Genomic DNA, 16,029 nt, shown 5'->3' on the forward strand with positions numbered 1-16,029 from the left:
TAAATTAAGTACAAGCGGTATTAAAGTGCGGTAATGACTGTAAGTAAAAAATTGGAATGTGTTAGAAATCTTATATTTAAATTTCTATCAAACTTCAGCCTCGTCGTTTACAGTAACTTTGTCAAAAATATGGTTGTGGTTTTTAACTATAACCGTCTTCTGAAAACAAATAAAATTCTATCTGAATTTTTTTATAACTTAATTAAAATTCTTTAGAAAATGTTAGGTCATATTATAAAAAGTATAGTAATAAAAACAACAATCAAATATAGTTTTGTTAATTAGTAATAAAATTAGCTTTTATTCAGATTATTATATTTACCAAAAACAATGTCCCCTAAAAAATCAATTCGCAAAAAAGTTCCATCTCCTAAGAAGTCGAGTAAAAATGTTCTCACAGTTAGTTTGTTTTTTTTGTAATATAGTTTATAAATATATATTAGTTTAATAAGTCACATGTTTGAATGTTTACTTGTTTTGTTGTAAATGAGCCAATTAATTTAAAATTAAGATTTTTTTTGTACTTCTAAATTTTTAAATTTTACTATGTAGTGTATTTTAACTGTTCTGTTTAAGGGTATAAGGAGATCTAACATTTTTTTTTTACAAAAGTTAACATTAGCTCTTATTTGGAAGCTTAGAGAACAAAAAATAAGTTCATAAAAAATAATCTCACAATACTGTGGTATCAAAAATTTTCAAGGCCAATTTTCTCAAAAAACCAAATTACTAAAAATCAATCTCCTCCTACATTTTAAAGCAGTTTAATTCAAGTTTTCATGAAATGTGGTTTTCAATATAACACACAACTTGTAAGAAACGGATTTAAAAAAAAAACATTAAAAAAGTTATGACTAAAATAAAATAAAAATCCTTTTTTTTAAATCTGTTTCCTACAAGTTATTTAAAATTTATTAGAAATCACTCTACAAAATTTTAAAACAATTGCTCAAAAACTAAAGGAAGAGATTTTTTTTTAAGAAATAGTCTATTTTTGCCCTTTGAGTTTGTTTCTCCATAAAGAACCTGTTGAATAAAGAACCTATTGAATGCTCCAACTTTGATCGCTTATATATCAAAAATTACCATGAATTTTAATAAGCTGTAAAAAGTAACAGGAAGCTTATTTAAATATGTAAAAATAAGACTAAAATTCAAAAAAGTGTTTTACTCCTATGCCCTTAATATTTCATTAAAAAACTACAATGGTTTAGTTTTTTAAAGATATCAAAACACTATAAGAACATAAATATTTAAGTATTATTGCAGTGAATTTTTTTTATATATATAAAGTCAATTTAGGTTATAATTTTAAACTTGACTTTAGTTTCATTTATGTTAATTAAAGTGTTTAAAGTGTCACGTTAATTTAAATTAACATTTATTTTGTTTTGAAGTGTAGATTTTATAGCCAAATATGAGTTTAGTTTTTAAAGTTAATCAGTAATAAATTAAGCTTTCGTAAATCATGTTGTGCTAGTGTTGTGTCAAACACATAAAATTAGACCTTATAAGAAAATTGTCCAAAAAATATAAAATTATTTTACATTGAAATTTAGTATTTTTGTTACTTTAATTATTAATGACTAACACTTTATGCACAGTTACTTAGCATAATAACAGCTATAGAGGGCTTTGTTAATAGTTTTGAAAAATACTAAAGATTATATACTTGTTGGTCATGACCATTTCATTTTAACTTTATTGTTAATTGAAGTTGTATATTCAAAAGCTATTTAACTGATAGTTAGTTCTATTAAAATCATATAAAATAACTTAAATACAAACAGTTGGAAATTCTTTAAACTGTATGTTCCTTAACACCAGTGATCTTCCTTTTATTTATAAATATTTTTAGTAATTAAAGTAAAATTCTAAATGTATACTAATTCTGTTTTTATACTTTTATAAATAAAGTATAGTAATTAATTCAATTTTTTAGTGCAAAAAATAATTTCAAAAATTTGTAACTTTTTAAGTTTTATTGTTTTTAATTAAGAAACTTAAAATGTTTTATGCATCTTTATTAAGAACATTGAAAGTATTATAAATTTTGATTTTGTATGTTAAAGTATTATAAAATAAATACTTTCACTGTCAAATATCAAACTGTAATAAATAAAACCAGCAAGAAACTAGCTTACTTTCAACTATGCCAACTGTATCTTTTCATTTAAAGTTAACATTACTGTATTATTTTTTAAATTGACTTTTTATTATAACCTTACATATTTAGAGTTTGCTTATCCGTATTTGCTTTATGGAAGTTTATAAATTTTTATTTAAATGAAAATTTACTAGAATGTTTTACAAGTTACTTGACTAGAATTAAATATATATTTAATAATCTTCTATGTGACTGAAATATTTCTTAAAATATAATTTATTTCTTACAATAATGATAAAGCCTTAAAAATACTTACTTGATAAAAAAGTTTCAAGCTTTAATTTACACTAGTTAGTCATTTTGAAATTAAATGGACTGAATGATTGTTTATAAATAATAAAATAACTACAAAAATATCAATTTTTTTTGACTTCTATAATAAAAATAATTTTAAACTAAACTCAATTATATATGTATGTTATTTTTGAATTTATGAGCATTTTTTATATAGAACTGTATAAAAGCTATAATAGAATTTGCATGTTTTTAAACAAAGATACAATATTTAAAAAAATTATAACGTGAAGTATAAACAAGATTTTTAAAATTTGTTAGAAAATTTTGTAAATATAAAAATTAAAATGTCATTAAATTTAAGTTATGGTTAAAAATTTTAGAAATTGAAAGGACATGATCAGTTTTTGTAAAACATTAAGGAATGAGATCTTTGTAATGTAAAATGTAGTATCAAAATGAAAATAACATATTAATGCCTTTGCAGTGAACTCTAGTATAATTAAAATTTTTATACTAGTATAAGTAAAACAGGGTACCAGTTCTTCTAAAAATTATTAGTAGTTTTATTTCCAATGTTTTTCCATATTGTCAATATTTTTTTTTAAACTAAATATTTTTTTGCATTTGATAACTTTTTATTACTTTCATATACAGTTCAGCTAAATAACTTTCTTTTTTTTTTAACAGAGCAAAAAATCTTTAATATCAAATATAATTCAAAAGGTTACAAAAAAGGAGTAAGTTTACTTTCTACATATTCTTTAAATTTTGTACTAGCTTAAACTATTTCTTCAAATAACAAATGTAGCAACTTAATTAAGGTGATAGCTTTAAAAACAATTAGATTTATTCAACTATATTTTTTATTTAACCCACAAATTAAAGTTAATAGGTAAGTTTTCAACTCATGTGTTTAATTTTTTTTTATTAGATCTAGAAGAAAGCAATCCGGATCAAACTCAGGTTCACTGTTATTATTTATTTTCTTTTCAGTTGTTCATTATTTTTTAGCTTTCTAAAAAATTAAACTATTGTTCTTTTTTCATCAAGAAATTTTTTTAAGTATATACTATTATTGTTGTATATAAATAACAAGTAAAAGGAATGAAAAGTTTTGAACATAAAATTTATACCACTTTTTTATTAAAATTTGTGATATCCTATAGTTAGTAGTTATGTTTCATATTTATAAGTCATTACCACTTAATTAAAATTTTTATCATTGGTTTTCTTTGTAAAAAAGTACATTTTAAAAACTGGAATTTTATAATTTTTAGTTAATTAATTTTTTGATATTGCTTTTCTAAAACTTAGACTAGCAAAAAAACTCACTTTCTTAAATGATTGTTCTAGTTTACATTAACGACTAGTTATTTATATAAGTTTATACAAATTTTTTGTGTTGTTTTTCTTTCTCTAAGATTATTATTGTATAAAGATTTATACTTCATGTTATGTTTAGTGGTTGTTAAGACTATAGGGGTGTGTTTGATATTTTTTCACAAAGAATAACATTGACTCTTCTATTAAAGTTTCAAGTTTAAAAAACGAACAACCACTTTTTATAGATTAAAAAAAAGTTATTTATTTCTGAGATATTGTAATTTAAAAAAAAGTATTTGATACAAATGTATGGATCACAGATATTCAGAGTTAATGTTCTCAGAAATTTACAAAATCCCTAAAAATCTATTTTATCCTCCAATTTTTGAGCTAGAGACCTTATACTATCAGCAATCGTTCCTTATTCAATTTAAAAGACTTTAAGTGTTACGTTTTTAGAAATATTAGAAAAAAAACAAGTGCTTTTTTTAAATAAATTTTCAATTCCCATATTTAAAGTTTCTGCTTCGAATCCATTTAAATATTAGTTATGGACTTACTGTAAAAATTAAAGATAAATTATTAAATAATGAAGGAGAAAATAGGTTTTTAGTGAAAAAGTCTTTTTTTGCGTTTTAGTTTGCTCCTTTTATAGAGATCCTATTGAGTTCACCAAATTTGATTACTTATATCTCAAAAGTTACTTTGAATTTTATTAAGCGCTTCAAGATGTCTGATAGCGAAGACAAAATTCTACAAAATACTATCAACTTATAAAAATCAAGGTGGACCCCCCTATGGCCTTAAATAACTTTGATTATAAGACTGATTTTTTTTTTACAGTCAACTTAAGTTGAAGTTCTTCAATTCAGTGTTTCCTACAGTGTGCACAATATTTTTTACTGCACGTTAAAATTTTTTTAAATGATAAAAAGTTTATACACTCTAGGCAAGCTAGTGATATGCGGATGAAGTCAGACCTAAGTTTTTTTTCTTAGTTCCTGCCAGGACTTAATTTTAAAAAAGATCCTGTTCTTAATTCAAAAAAATCCGATTTTGGCCAGATCAGGATCCAATAAGTTAACAAGATCTAGATTCAATAATTTAGTATTGTAGAGTAATTCTTTAAAAAAAAATCACTCTAAATTTATAAAACGTGTCCTTGTGTATAATTGTATGGTGTATGTATGTAAAGACTAAATAGTTTGCTGACTAATAATTGTTTTGCAGACGATTCGTCTTTAAGCTGTTGCAATAAAGATACCACAAGTACTGATAGAAGGGAAATAAGGTGAGCTTTTGTTTAAAAAATAGAAACATTAAAGCACTAACAATGCTTGTTAATCAAAACAAAGACTAGAAATAAATGTATTTTGTAATTTGTTTAATAAATTTCTATATTTGCAGAGAACGTGACGCAAATTCAGCTGGTTAGTAGCTTCTACAGTATAGTTTACATAATAATGGATTTGTAATTTTAAAAATCCTGTACAAAATTAAATACATTAAAAATTAAGCAATCATGTTTTATTTTTACTACCTTCCACAACTAGTTTAATCCCTTAAAAAAGGTACACCTTGTTGTTTAGTAATTGATTTTATTTAGTAGATCATAAATACTTAACATGCCTGATAAAGTTCGTAGTGTTTTGATATATAAGATCAAAATTATAAAGTTTAACAAGTTTATTTATTTAAAAACGTGTAAAATGAAAAGGCATTAATATAACTTTGTTTCATAAAATTTTTGTTTTCTTTTTTTAACAATATAACTTTTTTTTTTGAAAATTTTTTATTTTTATTTTTTTTAGTATTTTTAAACTCGTCCAAGGGATATTATTATCTGTACAAAATTAAGATGTTTAGCATTTAAATCCTAGAAAAGGATAGAACTTTTGCTATTTAAAATGTTTAATATTTAAAAATTGCTATTTTAAGAAGATTTAAATAAGAAACATAATAATAAATATATTTATTTATAAACTATATCTTCAAAGTTGTTTTAGATTTTATTTATTTATAAATCACAGTTAGTTCATAATTAGGGTATCTGAACAAATTAAGTTTTGATTTTTATTAATAAATATTTTTAAGTCCCTACACAAGGGGTCGGTAAGCATATCGATTAAATTAAAGTAAAAGTGATTTACATACTTGCGGGCCGCTTTTTTTTTCAATTAAAGTATAAGAGTACTTTTCGACTGCAGCTTGCTGTCCCCTACTCTTCACTTTCTGATTAGGACCTTTAGTTATAAGTTTCTGTAAAAAAGTGCAAACCGCTTTTATTCCTCCAAATTTATTGTTGTTCAAGTTCACTTATTTATTGTATTTGCTTAAAACTAATGTTCTTAGTGATTTGCAAGTAGTTTACAACACTTTTGTGAGCATATTGGTTAAATAATAAAGAATTAAAAATATATATTTATGATCAAGGTAAAAGCTGATATAACATTTTTAAATAAAAATTTCTATAAGAAGAAATTGAAAAACTACAAGCATTTAATTTAAAGTTCAGTTTCTAAGATAGATTTTAAATACAAAAATACCTTAGTTTTTAAGTTAATACCCAAACATGTTTCAAAGTTTATGATAACTTAATTTTTTAGTGTTAATATCTTTTAAAATCAGTTTTAAAGTTTAAATTTTGTAGATTCGAAATTGTTTACCAAATTAATGTAACTAAATGGTATCTGTTTTACTGTTAATAAGATATAAGTACTACTTTATTTACCATAAGCTTATGATGTTGTAAATTAGCATGTAAGATAAAATATTATTAGAGTTACCATTTTATATGATAAATAGTTTTTAAGATTGTTTTAATCTAAAGTTTAGTGTATTTGACAATTTTATTTTTTTAATTTATTATAATAACTGTTGTATATAAGCCATACTATTACTAATGTTACCCTATTCCTTGTTGTTATAACTTGAATTTTTTCAAGTATTTTTTTCAAACCATAAACGAAACAATTTGAATGTAAATAATATACTAAAAACACGTTTAAATCTGTTTTTGTGATTAATAGAAATTTTTATTGCAGAAGTATTGATAGCTTCAAGTTCTTCAATGAGCAATAACCAAGAGTAAGTAGTCATTGTTTTTTTTTGTAGTATTACTTTAAAGTTTAACTATAGTTTTGTAAATTTTTTATCGAGCGTAAAAGTTTTTTCATTAGAACAGTATCATGTAATACTAGCAAGCGTTTATGATTGACAATATTTATTATTTTTTTTCAGTTTTTTTTTAAATTTAGTAAGCTAAAAATATATTTTATCAGAAAGTATAAAATATGTCATACCAACAAGTTTAAAAGTACTAATTTTACATTAAAACTACTAATTTCTCTCTCTATTTATTAAATAAAGCAGTTCGGAGGCGTCTGCAAAAAAATGTATAAGTAGTTCAAGGAGTAAAAAAAAAGTATATAAGTGTGTGTTTATTACTTATAAATACAACCTTTAAAAAATTTAAAATAGAAAAAATCAGTATTTAAAATAATTAAAGTACTTTTTAAAGTTGTTGTTATTTTTTATATAAAATATGTAAGAGCAAAACTTTCTTTTATTATTTTGAAAGTTTTATTTTATTGAAATAAAGTTATTGTAATTCTTACAATGTACTACTCCAAATACTTAATCATTCTAGTATCTAATATAATTATCACTAAAAATTTATTTATATATATATATATATATGAATTTATGATTAAATAGTTTACAATTCGTTGTGTATGATTTGTAAAATAATTTAAAAAGTTTTCATTTTAGCCGTTTAAGCTTTAGGTATTCACTACCCCTTGTCTCTTTTATTATTTCAATAGTTGAGGAGTCATCATTTAAAATAGTTTAACAAATAATTAACATTAATTCGCTTTTCTATTCCTAATGTAAAAATAAAAATACTGTTCACTACAAAAAATAACTACATAATAATCTCTATTGTATCATATCGGTATAACGCTAAGTCTTGTGAATCGACTTTCTAAAAGCTGATATTCTTATTAAAATGATTATTATCTCTTTATTGTATCAGGAATTTTTTTAATCAATTAATGGTTATAAAAACAGGTCACAAGAAGCAGACTCCAGATCTAGATCAGGTTGAAGCTTATTTTATGAATCAGTACAAATTTATATTAGTTTGAATTAAATAAGTGCAGATAAAAAACTTGAACACATTGCTAGTTTTTTTTTTACTTGATATTTCAAGTAGCTTTACTGTTTAAAACGAAAATTTTACGCAAATAATATGTTCCTGACTAAAATAAATATTGCAAAAGCTTTAGTTTATGTTATCTAGTTTTTTAAATTTCCTATAGCCCTTGTTTAACTTTTTTCAATAATCATTACATTTAGACTCTACCAAACGTTTTAAAGCGGATTTTAAATCTGTGTTTATAATACTTTTTATATATTTACATGAAAACAATTTACATTTACAGAAGTTTCTGCAACATCTTGTCCAACAATTAATAGACGTGACGAGTACGTTATTGTTTTATTTTGTTTTAACTAAAAGTGTTTTTTATATTGGATAGCTAGACTGTACTGTGATTTTATACAACAAATTAAAATATATTTTTTATTTTTTAATCAGCTTGTTTGAGTGCTATTCAAACATTGTTTACTAAATATTATTTAATTACAATAGTACTTACATACTCAAAAGCTAAATTTTAAACTTTTAACTTTGTTATTAAAAAACCAACATACAAGTTTAAGCACATGTTGTTGTCAATTTAACAAGTTTAAACGTTATGTTACTGCTAGCAAACAGCGACAAATCATTTGTTCGAATTGTTCAAATGCTTGATTTAATTATTTATAATTTCACCACACACTTGCTACAGAGCGCGCGAAGCCGTACCACGAGCCCAAGAACCGAACCCGAGAGAAAATTCAGGTTTTAAATGGTGTTTTAGTTTTGTTATTATTAAATTGCAAATTGTTTTAAGTTTCTTGCAAAAATAAAAATATGCTACACCTTAAAAATAACAGTTTTTAGTTCATTTACAAATTTACACTGGATTGACTTTTTTGTAAGGCATATATTTTATTTGTTTGCTATAGCTCTGTTATGTGCGGCCCAAATAAGTTTTCACTTAAAACATAATAAGTTTTTAAGTAAAAACTGTTATTGTTTTTTTTCAATTCATAATACTTTTGAGATATAAAAGCTTCAGTCTTTTTTTAGTATCAATTTTACTTGTTAGCCCTTATTTAAGAAAAAACCAGATACAATCATTATTAAAATAAGTATAAATTAGAATGATTCAGCTTTGTGATAATATATGATCTAACCGTTTTTAATATATAGTTTAGATAGACCAAGTTTTTAAAACAAGGACAGCACAGATACTTTTGTATAAGCAGGGTTTCCCGAATAAGTGATCATAATCGTTAATATAAATTGAAGAAATGTCCCCTTTACTATATAATTGCCCATATGCTTTTTTTTCGCTCTTTTCTAGTTATTGCTTCTGATAGCCTGAATCGCCCATGTGGTGATATCGCACACTGTGTGGGAAATAAATGGTATACTGTGTCGTGTTTTGTTATAATAAAAAAATGTGCAAATCAAAGTCCTATTTTCTATGCTCATCAGCCATGTAAACAGGCAACAAAAAATTTTCAATAGAACAAATTGTGATTTGTAACAAAGTCTTATAGCAGCAACGAACGGAGCTGAGGAGCAAGTTTGCGAGATATCGAGCACTTCCGACGACGACAGAGCAGGTCAGTTTAAAAAGATGTTACTTTTGTAGTAACCATTAAGTTTTCGTAACATTTAAGCTAGATTCGATAAGTGTTGTCTTACGTTTTGTTGAAAATAATTTTATCGAAAACGTCAGCCCGTTTTTAGTTAACTTGTTCGGACTGGCAAAAAAAAAAAGTCCAAACTTCTGTACATTCGCAGCCAATCATTCCTCCGATGACGATTATGACGAGGATGACGTGTCGGCGCACGACATTTCTCACGAGCACTTCGAGCAGTACTCCTTCATCAAGAACCTGCCCCCGTTAAGCAACGTGCAAGTCACCAGGCAGCCAGGTTTGGAAAAAAAATGTTTGTTAAAAACAAATGAAAAATGAATATTTGATTGGAGTGTATTAATTAGAAGAAACAAGGTTTTAATAAGCCGTTTCGGATCAAATAATGATATTATAAACAGTTTTCTAAAGATTTTAAAACTCTTTTGATTAAGAAAAAAAAGTTTAATAAAAATATTACCCGACAAAATTCGTGTATTTGAAACGTTTCATGTAAAACTTCAAGTATATCCAACGAAATTACCAACTGTTGCAAATACGTCTGACGCTAAATTGCTTGACTGGAAAGACATTTATCTCTGAATAAAGTTATTGAAATATTTTTCAACCAGCGCTGCCGCTGAAAACGAGGAGCACGCCTCAGTTCTCGCTCGTCCTCGACTTGGACGAAACGCTGGTCCACTGCTCGCTGTCCGAAATCGAAAATCCCGACCTCGTCTTCAACTGCGAGTTCCAAGACGTCGTTTACGAGGTTCGTTGTTGTTTGTTGGTTGTACGTCATTTTCACATGGCCCAAAATAAGCGTCGTCGAACCGTGGCACGCAAAAGTCTAATTATTTACATTTTTGCTTTTATTTAAACCAGTTTGTCCCACGATAACGTTTTGTCCCCAAAACCAACCTCGGCTGAAAACTTACTTTTAGCAGCTGTGGATTGCTAGTTTTACAGGCTGCTGACCGCTGCCTTAAAGAATAATTTTAAAATTTTGACGTCGTTTAATGTCGTTCGTTTATGTGGTTCGTTTTTGAAAATGATAAGTGTTTGTTTGTTAACATTTTATTAGTTTTACGTTTTCATGTAACCCTCAATTACAAGGCTTCGGCAAATTTTAGTGGAACTTAGAAGTTTAATTTTTATTTTTCCTCTACAATTACGCGTTAAGAAATTGTTTTTTATCTTTAATCAGTAGTTTTAAACTAAGTTTTACAACAAAAGACATTTATCTCAAAATCAACCAAGGTCCAAAATTGTGTTTTTAAGCAACTTTGAATCATCAATTTTAGAGACTGCTGACTATAATAATTGTAATGTTTTGTTTTATTCTTAAAAATTTACTCTAGTTTGTTTGTTTAAAACTGTTTTTTTTTAAGCAGTAACCATGTTGTTTAAAATGCGTCATTAATGAGTTTTATGTACTGAAGGCATTTTACAATACTGCATCTTAACTAAATAAATCGATATTTATGTATACAAAGTCTAAAACTCCTGACTAGTCTGAAATATACACTTAAGTATTAAAGTGAAAAATAAAATACAAGTTAACTATCATCATCGACAATATTTTTATTTACGTAGTTGAATAAATAATGTAATTATACATTATAATTTATTTTCTCAATTTTTTTTAAATAATTAAACAACTAATATATATCTAGAAGTTCTTACAACAAGGCCAGGAACCCAATACAGTTTTATTTAAAGTTGTGCCGTATGCTCGAACTAAGTATTTTCAATGAATACGGTTGGTAAACAAACTGTATGCAAATAAGCAGATTAGTCATTGTTATACCTGTTATTTTGTTTTACTCTTACTAGAAAATTATCTTTGAGTTATCATCAAACCTGAGTTTTTTTGTTGCTATCTTTAAGACAGATAAATTTGGTTTGGTGTTGTCCTAAATTGTTTCAAGTTAAAGGTGGTTAACACAGTTAATACTTTTACAACTATGATTAAACCATTGTAAATGTTTTTTTGCTATCAGATAAACTTTGTTTTGGTTATATTCATTAGTTTTACAAGTAGTACCCTAAGTAAAATAAACTTTTTAAGTTAAAGTAAAAAAAAAATTAGTTGTACAAATTGATCAAAAATTGAAGGAAATCAACTTGTTTTTTAAGATGAATAATGTTTGAATTCATAGCTGACATTTTGTATGGAAATATTATAAGGGCAATAAACAAATTTAAAAAAGTTAGATGAGAAAAAGTGCATTATAAAGGTATCCACCCTACAACCAAAAAGATATTTTTTTCTACCAAAGTGTTGTGATAAATATTATTGTGTTGAAAAACAATAAATCACAAGATTATAGAAACAAAAAACTTTTTAAACATCAATATGGAATTTTCAATTTTTTAAATCCTTTAGAAAAGTCCAGCTTAGAAAATATTGAAACTAGTTTTCAAAACTAATCTGGCTTCGATGAACTTGGTTTTAAGTTGCGGCAGAGTATATTTCGTTTTCAACAACTACTATTCCAAATATCGCCCAGAGGCTATTTTCGCATTCAAAGTATTTAGGTCCGAAATTTTTGTTTGAGGCGACGTTTGTTTTGAAAAAAAATTGAAACTTTGAACTAAATAACCTAAGCAGTAAAGTTACAATTTTGCCATTCAAAACAATATTTCAAAATAATTTTCAGGTGTTTGTTAAAACCAGACCAGACTATATGGAGTTTCTGGAAGAAATGTCCAAACATTTTGAGGTTGTTAATTTTTTACTTTAGATTCTAATTGAAATATTTTTTATCGAGTTCGTTGTAGTTTTTACCATTTTAAATTTAGACTTACGCTTTTTATTTTTTAAGCCTTTTTATGCTGTGTGGTAATTTTAGTACTCGGCGGTAATATTTTTTTATTATTTAGCAACTATGTTGATTAGTTTTGTAACTTAATGTAATTATTATGTTTTGAAAAATTTAAGCTAAATTATGTTTACTAATTGAAAAAACATTTATTAAAAGTTTGTATTAAAAGCCTATGCAATTTTTTTAGTTGGATTAAACGTTTTTTCGTAAAGATTTTGAAAAAAAGTTAATAAAAAGGTTAAGAACTACATAGCAATTTATTTACTATAATTTATTTTTTTAAAAGCAATTTACGCCCACTGCTAATTATTTTCGTTTGTAAACATTTAAATAACAAACAATGACGTAAAAAACTCGTACCAACCGATTTTAATTTTCAACACTTCGCACCAGATAATTCTTTTCACTGCAAGCAAGAAAGCCTACGCTGACAAGCTCGTCAATTTGCTGGACAGCAAGACCAAGCACATCAGGTTTGTTTTCATCGCTCGTTCGAACGCCGTTTTTGTATTGTATTGTATTGGCGCGTTGCACATTTATTAAGCAGATAATGTAAAATGTGAGTTGATTTTTTTATTTGCTTTTATTTTCAAGTTTTTTTTATACAGCATTCGTTTATGCTTTAATTACAAATTGATTATCTTTTTTTAATATTCAAACAGTTAACATTAAACATATATTTTTTCAATATTTAGCTTTTATCAACTAACTTTTAAGTTCACTTACTTGAAGTATAGTTTAAAAGCAAACCCATCTCACCGAGCTCTTTTCAACATTTTTTTCCAGACACCGGTTGTTCAGGGAACACTGCCTGTGCATCCAGGGCAACTACATCAAGGACCTGACCATTTTGGGCAGAGACCTGACAAAGACCGTCATCGTGGACAACTCGCCCCAGTCCTTCGGCTACCAGGTTGACTTTTTTTTTGATTATAAGTACTACTGGTATGCGTTTGTTTGTTTGTTTATCGTCGTATTGAATTAACTTCGCAGAATTAAAGTCGGGGTTGGCAACGTAGAGCTTGCGGCCCGCGCTTTGTATCTTGGCTTGAGCACAACTTGTGCAAAATTAAAAACTGTAACGAATTTATTTTTATATAAATGATATGCATCTTTTACGTATTGACACGTAAATACCTAGTTTTCAGTTTTTTAATGATCGTTTATAAAATAAATATTAGAGTATTTTGAAATACTCACTTTTTAAAATAAATCTAATTTAGTTTTTTGATAAAAATTCAGGTTGAGAACGGGATCCCAATTGAGTCCTGGTTCTCAGACAGATCCGACCGAGAACTGATGAAGCTGGTGCCTTTTCTCAAAAAACTTGCCAGCGAGGTTTGCAATAATATTGTGTGTATAATTTGTCTATGTATTTACGAAAAAAAAAGTGTTTATTTTGTCGCAACTCAAGTATTTTTACAAAAATAAGGTAACAAAACGTCAGAATCTGTTAGTTTAATTTGACAACACAATGTCGGTACAAAACAACGTATAGTCTGTTTGTTTATGTAGTAACGTGTATGCAATTCTTCAAATTAACTCAATCTAACTTGATACTTTAAAAAAAATAGTTTTAATGTCGTGCAATTTTATACAACAGTTTCCGAATATTGGCGTTTAATTAGAATAAATTTTACCCGATACTTTTTATAAATAATTATTATTGTTTACAAGGACCGAGACGTGCGCCCCCTGGTGAGAGAAAAGTTCAAGCTGCACCAGCTCATCCAGGAGGCGGGCATGTGAAGAAGGAGCTCCGCCTAACGGTTGAAATGTAAATAGTTCCCGCGCGTGATTCTGTATCGAAGCCCGGATGCGCGAGGCAGAGGATTTTCTTGCAAATTTTATATATTTATTGTTACCTGTGTATTTGTTTGAATGTTTCACATGTGTAGCGTCGTTTAATTGCTTTCCTATTGCTCAATTTATATTTATATACAAACATTATATATTCGACTTAAAGTATATTTTTATGAATTTTCAAGTTTTTTAGATTTTCAAACCGTTTTTAACCTTTTTTTTTTGGTTTTTTTTTCACTTTTTTGTACAGACTTTTGACACTACAAACTGCATTTCGTAACGTAATCATTTGACATATTTGAATTATATTCTTTTAAAACTTCACACCAAAAGAGTATATAAGTTTTCAAACGCTTTTAAAAGTTGCAAGCTGTTGTCGTTACTTTATAGAAGTTTTTATTACTTTAAGCAATTCCTTTCTCTCAAACTTTCAAATCTTTAATCAGCCACACTTCCAATTGTAGTTTATTTTTAGTATTTTTTTCTTTTCTGCAAAGCATATAATATATGAAAATTACCTTTTCGATCAAAACCATGGGTTTATTCAAATGCACTTTTGCACTGAGCTTTAGTTACAATTTCTGTAAGTTAAAAGTTTATAAGTCTTTTAGCCTATTTATTTCTGTCATTTCATGGCAGGTTTTGGATTTTTATGACGTTTTAACACCTTTCTATTTCAAATATTTTCTCATGTTATTTTGTATCTCTCTGTTAGAATTTAAATTTTATTAATTTTTAAGTTGTATATAAATCAATAAATTCAAAAAGTAACACTTTGGTTTGCGAATCCTGATGTTGACAAAGATGTACTTTACAGAACACTTTAAATTTCGAACAATGATTTGTACTTGCCAACTAGTAATAGTCGCCACTTTGTTAGAAAAGAATAAGTAAACATTTTACTTTTTGAAAAATCAGCAAACTTGTTTGCTTTTAATAGAAGTGTCAATAGTTTTTAGCGGCAGGAAGTTTTTATGTTTATAAGTTTGAAGTTCTCTACAGTTTTACAAAAGTTTATTCGTTTCATATTTGGTTACTACCTTTTTCGGGGTTGTCTAAAAACCTGGAAAACCTGTTACTTTTTTTTACATGTTTAGTAGGTTTATATTTGAGGTTCTAAATTGAACTAAATAGTTCTCAACTAATTTAAAAATAAAGAGACAAATCTACAAGATTAATTATTCAAGATTTTAATTTGCAAATCTAAGTTTCACCCTTTAAGGCAGTGTTTCCCAACCTTTTTGATGCCCCGCATCCCTAAAGTCTCTTAATTTGATCTCGCACTCCTAACACTATATGCTATAATTATTTATTAATAATTTGATCATAAAATCATTGATTTCATTAATTAATAATTTTAATTTTTATGATAGTGTACTATATTAACAAAAATAAAATATTTGGAAATTAAAAAAACATAACAAACTATATTCGAACAAGTTTTATCTATTTTTTATAAGGTAGAAAACATCAGAATTCACTCTGCAACGATAAACGCTTTCTGAAGGTCAAGCAAGTGAGTTTGGAGCTCATCAATTGTAATTCTACCTGCTCATTTTTAAACTAAATAAAAAAATTAATTACTTTCAATTAAACAAAAAAAACAAATCTATCTTTATAAAAATAAAGTTTTTAATTAACATTAACAAAAAACTAAACTAATCTTATATATTTAATAAAAAAATCCTAAGTGACACGTCGTTATACTCACAAGGTATTAAAAAAATTAATTAAACTCTATTCATGCAATACTATTTTGAAAAGATTAATAACTTAGTTTTAAATCTACTCTAAAGTTAATGACTTTTTTGTTCCTGTTTATTGCACAAAACTTTCTGAAAACATGGTATTTTTTCGCATGTCTGCCTGTGCATTCAAGCGGTTTCTTGATTTAGTTTTTATTGACAAAAGAGTACT

General features: G+C 26.1%; 1 protein-coding gene across 2 annotated transcripts; it reads left to right on the forward strand.

Annotated features, from left to right (window-relative positions):
• The first annotated feature begins 312 nt into the window (after positions 1–312).
• Positions 313–14,871, forward strand: LOC145834079 (CTD small phosphatase-like protein 3). 2 transcript variants are annotated; one of them, XM_082941416.1, is made up of 17 exons: positions 313–399; positions 3,092–3,141; positions 3,336–3,367; positions 4,958–5,018; positions 5,135–5,157; positions 6,772–6,814; positions 7,799–7,830; positions 8,173–8,215; positions 8,581–8,633; positions 9,404–9,466; positions 9,648–9,782; positions 10,114–10,253; positions 12,145–12,207; positions 12,703–12,782; positions 13,096–13,222; positions 13,552–13,647; positions 13,987–14,871. In XM_082941416.1, exons 1-17 carry the CDS (start codon positions 331–333, stop codon positions 14,056–14,058), a joined length of 1,182 nt encoding a protein of 393 aa, XP_082797542.1. In that variant the 5' UTR covers positions 313–330; the 3' UTR covers positions 14,059–14,871. The 2 variants fall into 2 exon arrangements, with proteins under 2 accessions (XP_082797542.1, XP_082797541.1); XM_082941415.1 differs by having other exon boundaries at positions 9,401–9,466; positions 13,987–14,870.
• The last annotated feature ends 1,158 nt before the right edge of the window (positions 14,872–16,029 follow it).

This window comes from Thalia democratica, chromosome 4 (genome assembly GCF_965202585.1).
Source record: "Thalia democratica chromosome 4, ktThaDemo2.hap1.1, whole genome shotgun sequence".
Classification (NCBI taxonomy): domain Eukaryota; kingdom Metazoa; phylum Chordata; class Thaliacea; order Salpida; family Salpidae; genus Thalia; species Thalia democratica.

What these genes read in the sequence shown, in the direction of transcription:
- LOC145834079 (XM_082941415.1), top strand. Translation starts at nt 331, where the DNA reads ATGTCCCCTAAAAAATCAATTCGCAAAAAAGTTCCATCTCCTAAGAAG. An exon ending in AGACTCCAGATCTAGATCAG is followed by an intron (nt 7,831 to 8,172) that starts GTTGAAGCTTAT and finishes TTACATTTACAG; the next exon opens with AAGTTTCTGCAACATCTTGT. An exon ending in TCCAAGACGTCGTTTACGAG is followed by an intron (nt 10,254 to 12,144) that starts GTTCGTTGTTGT and finishes AATAATTTTCAG; the next exon opens with GTGTTTGTTAAAACCAGACC.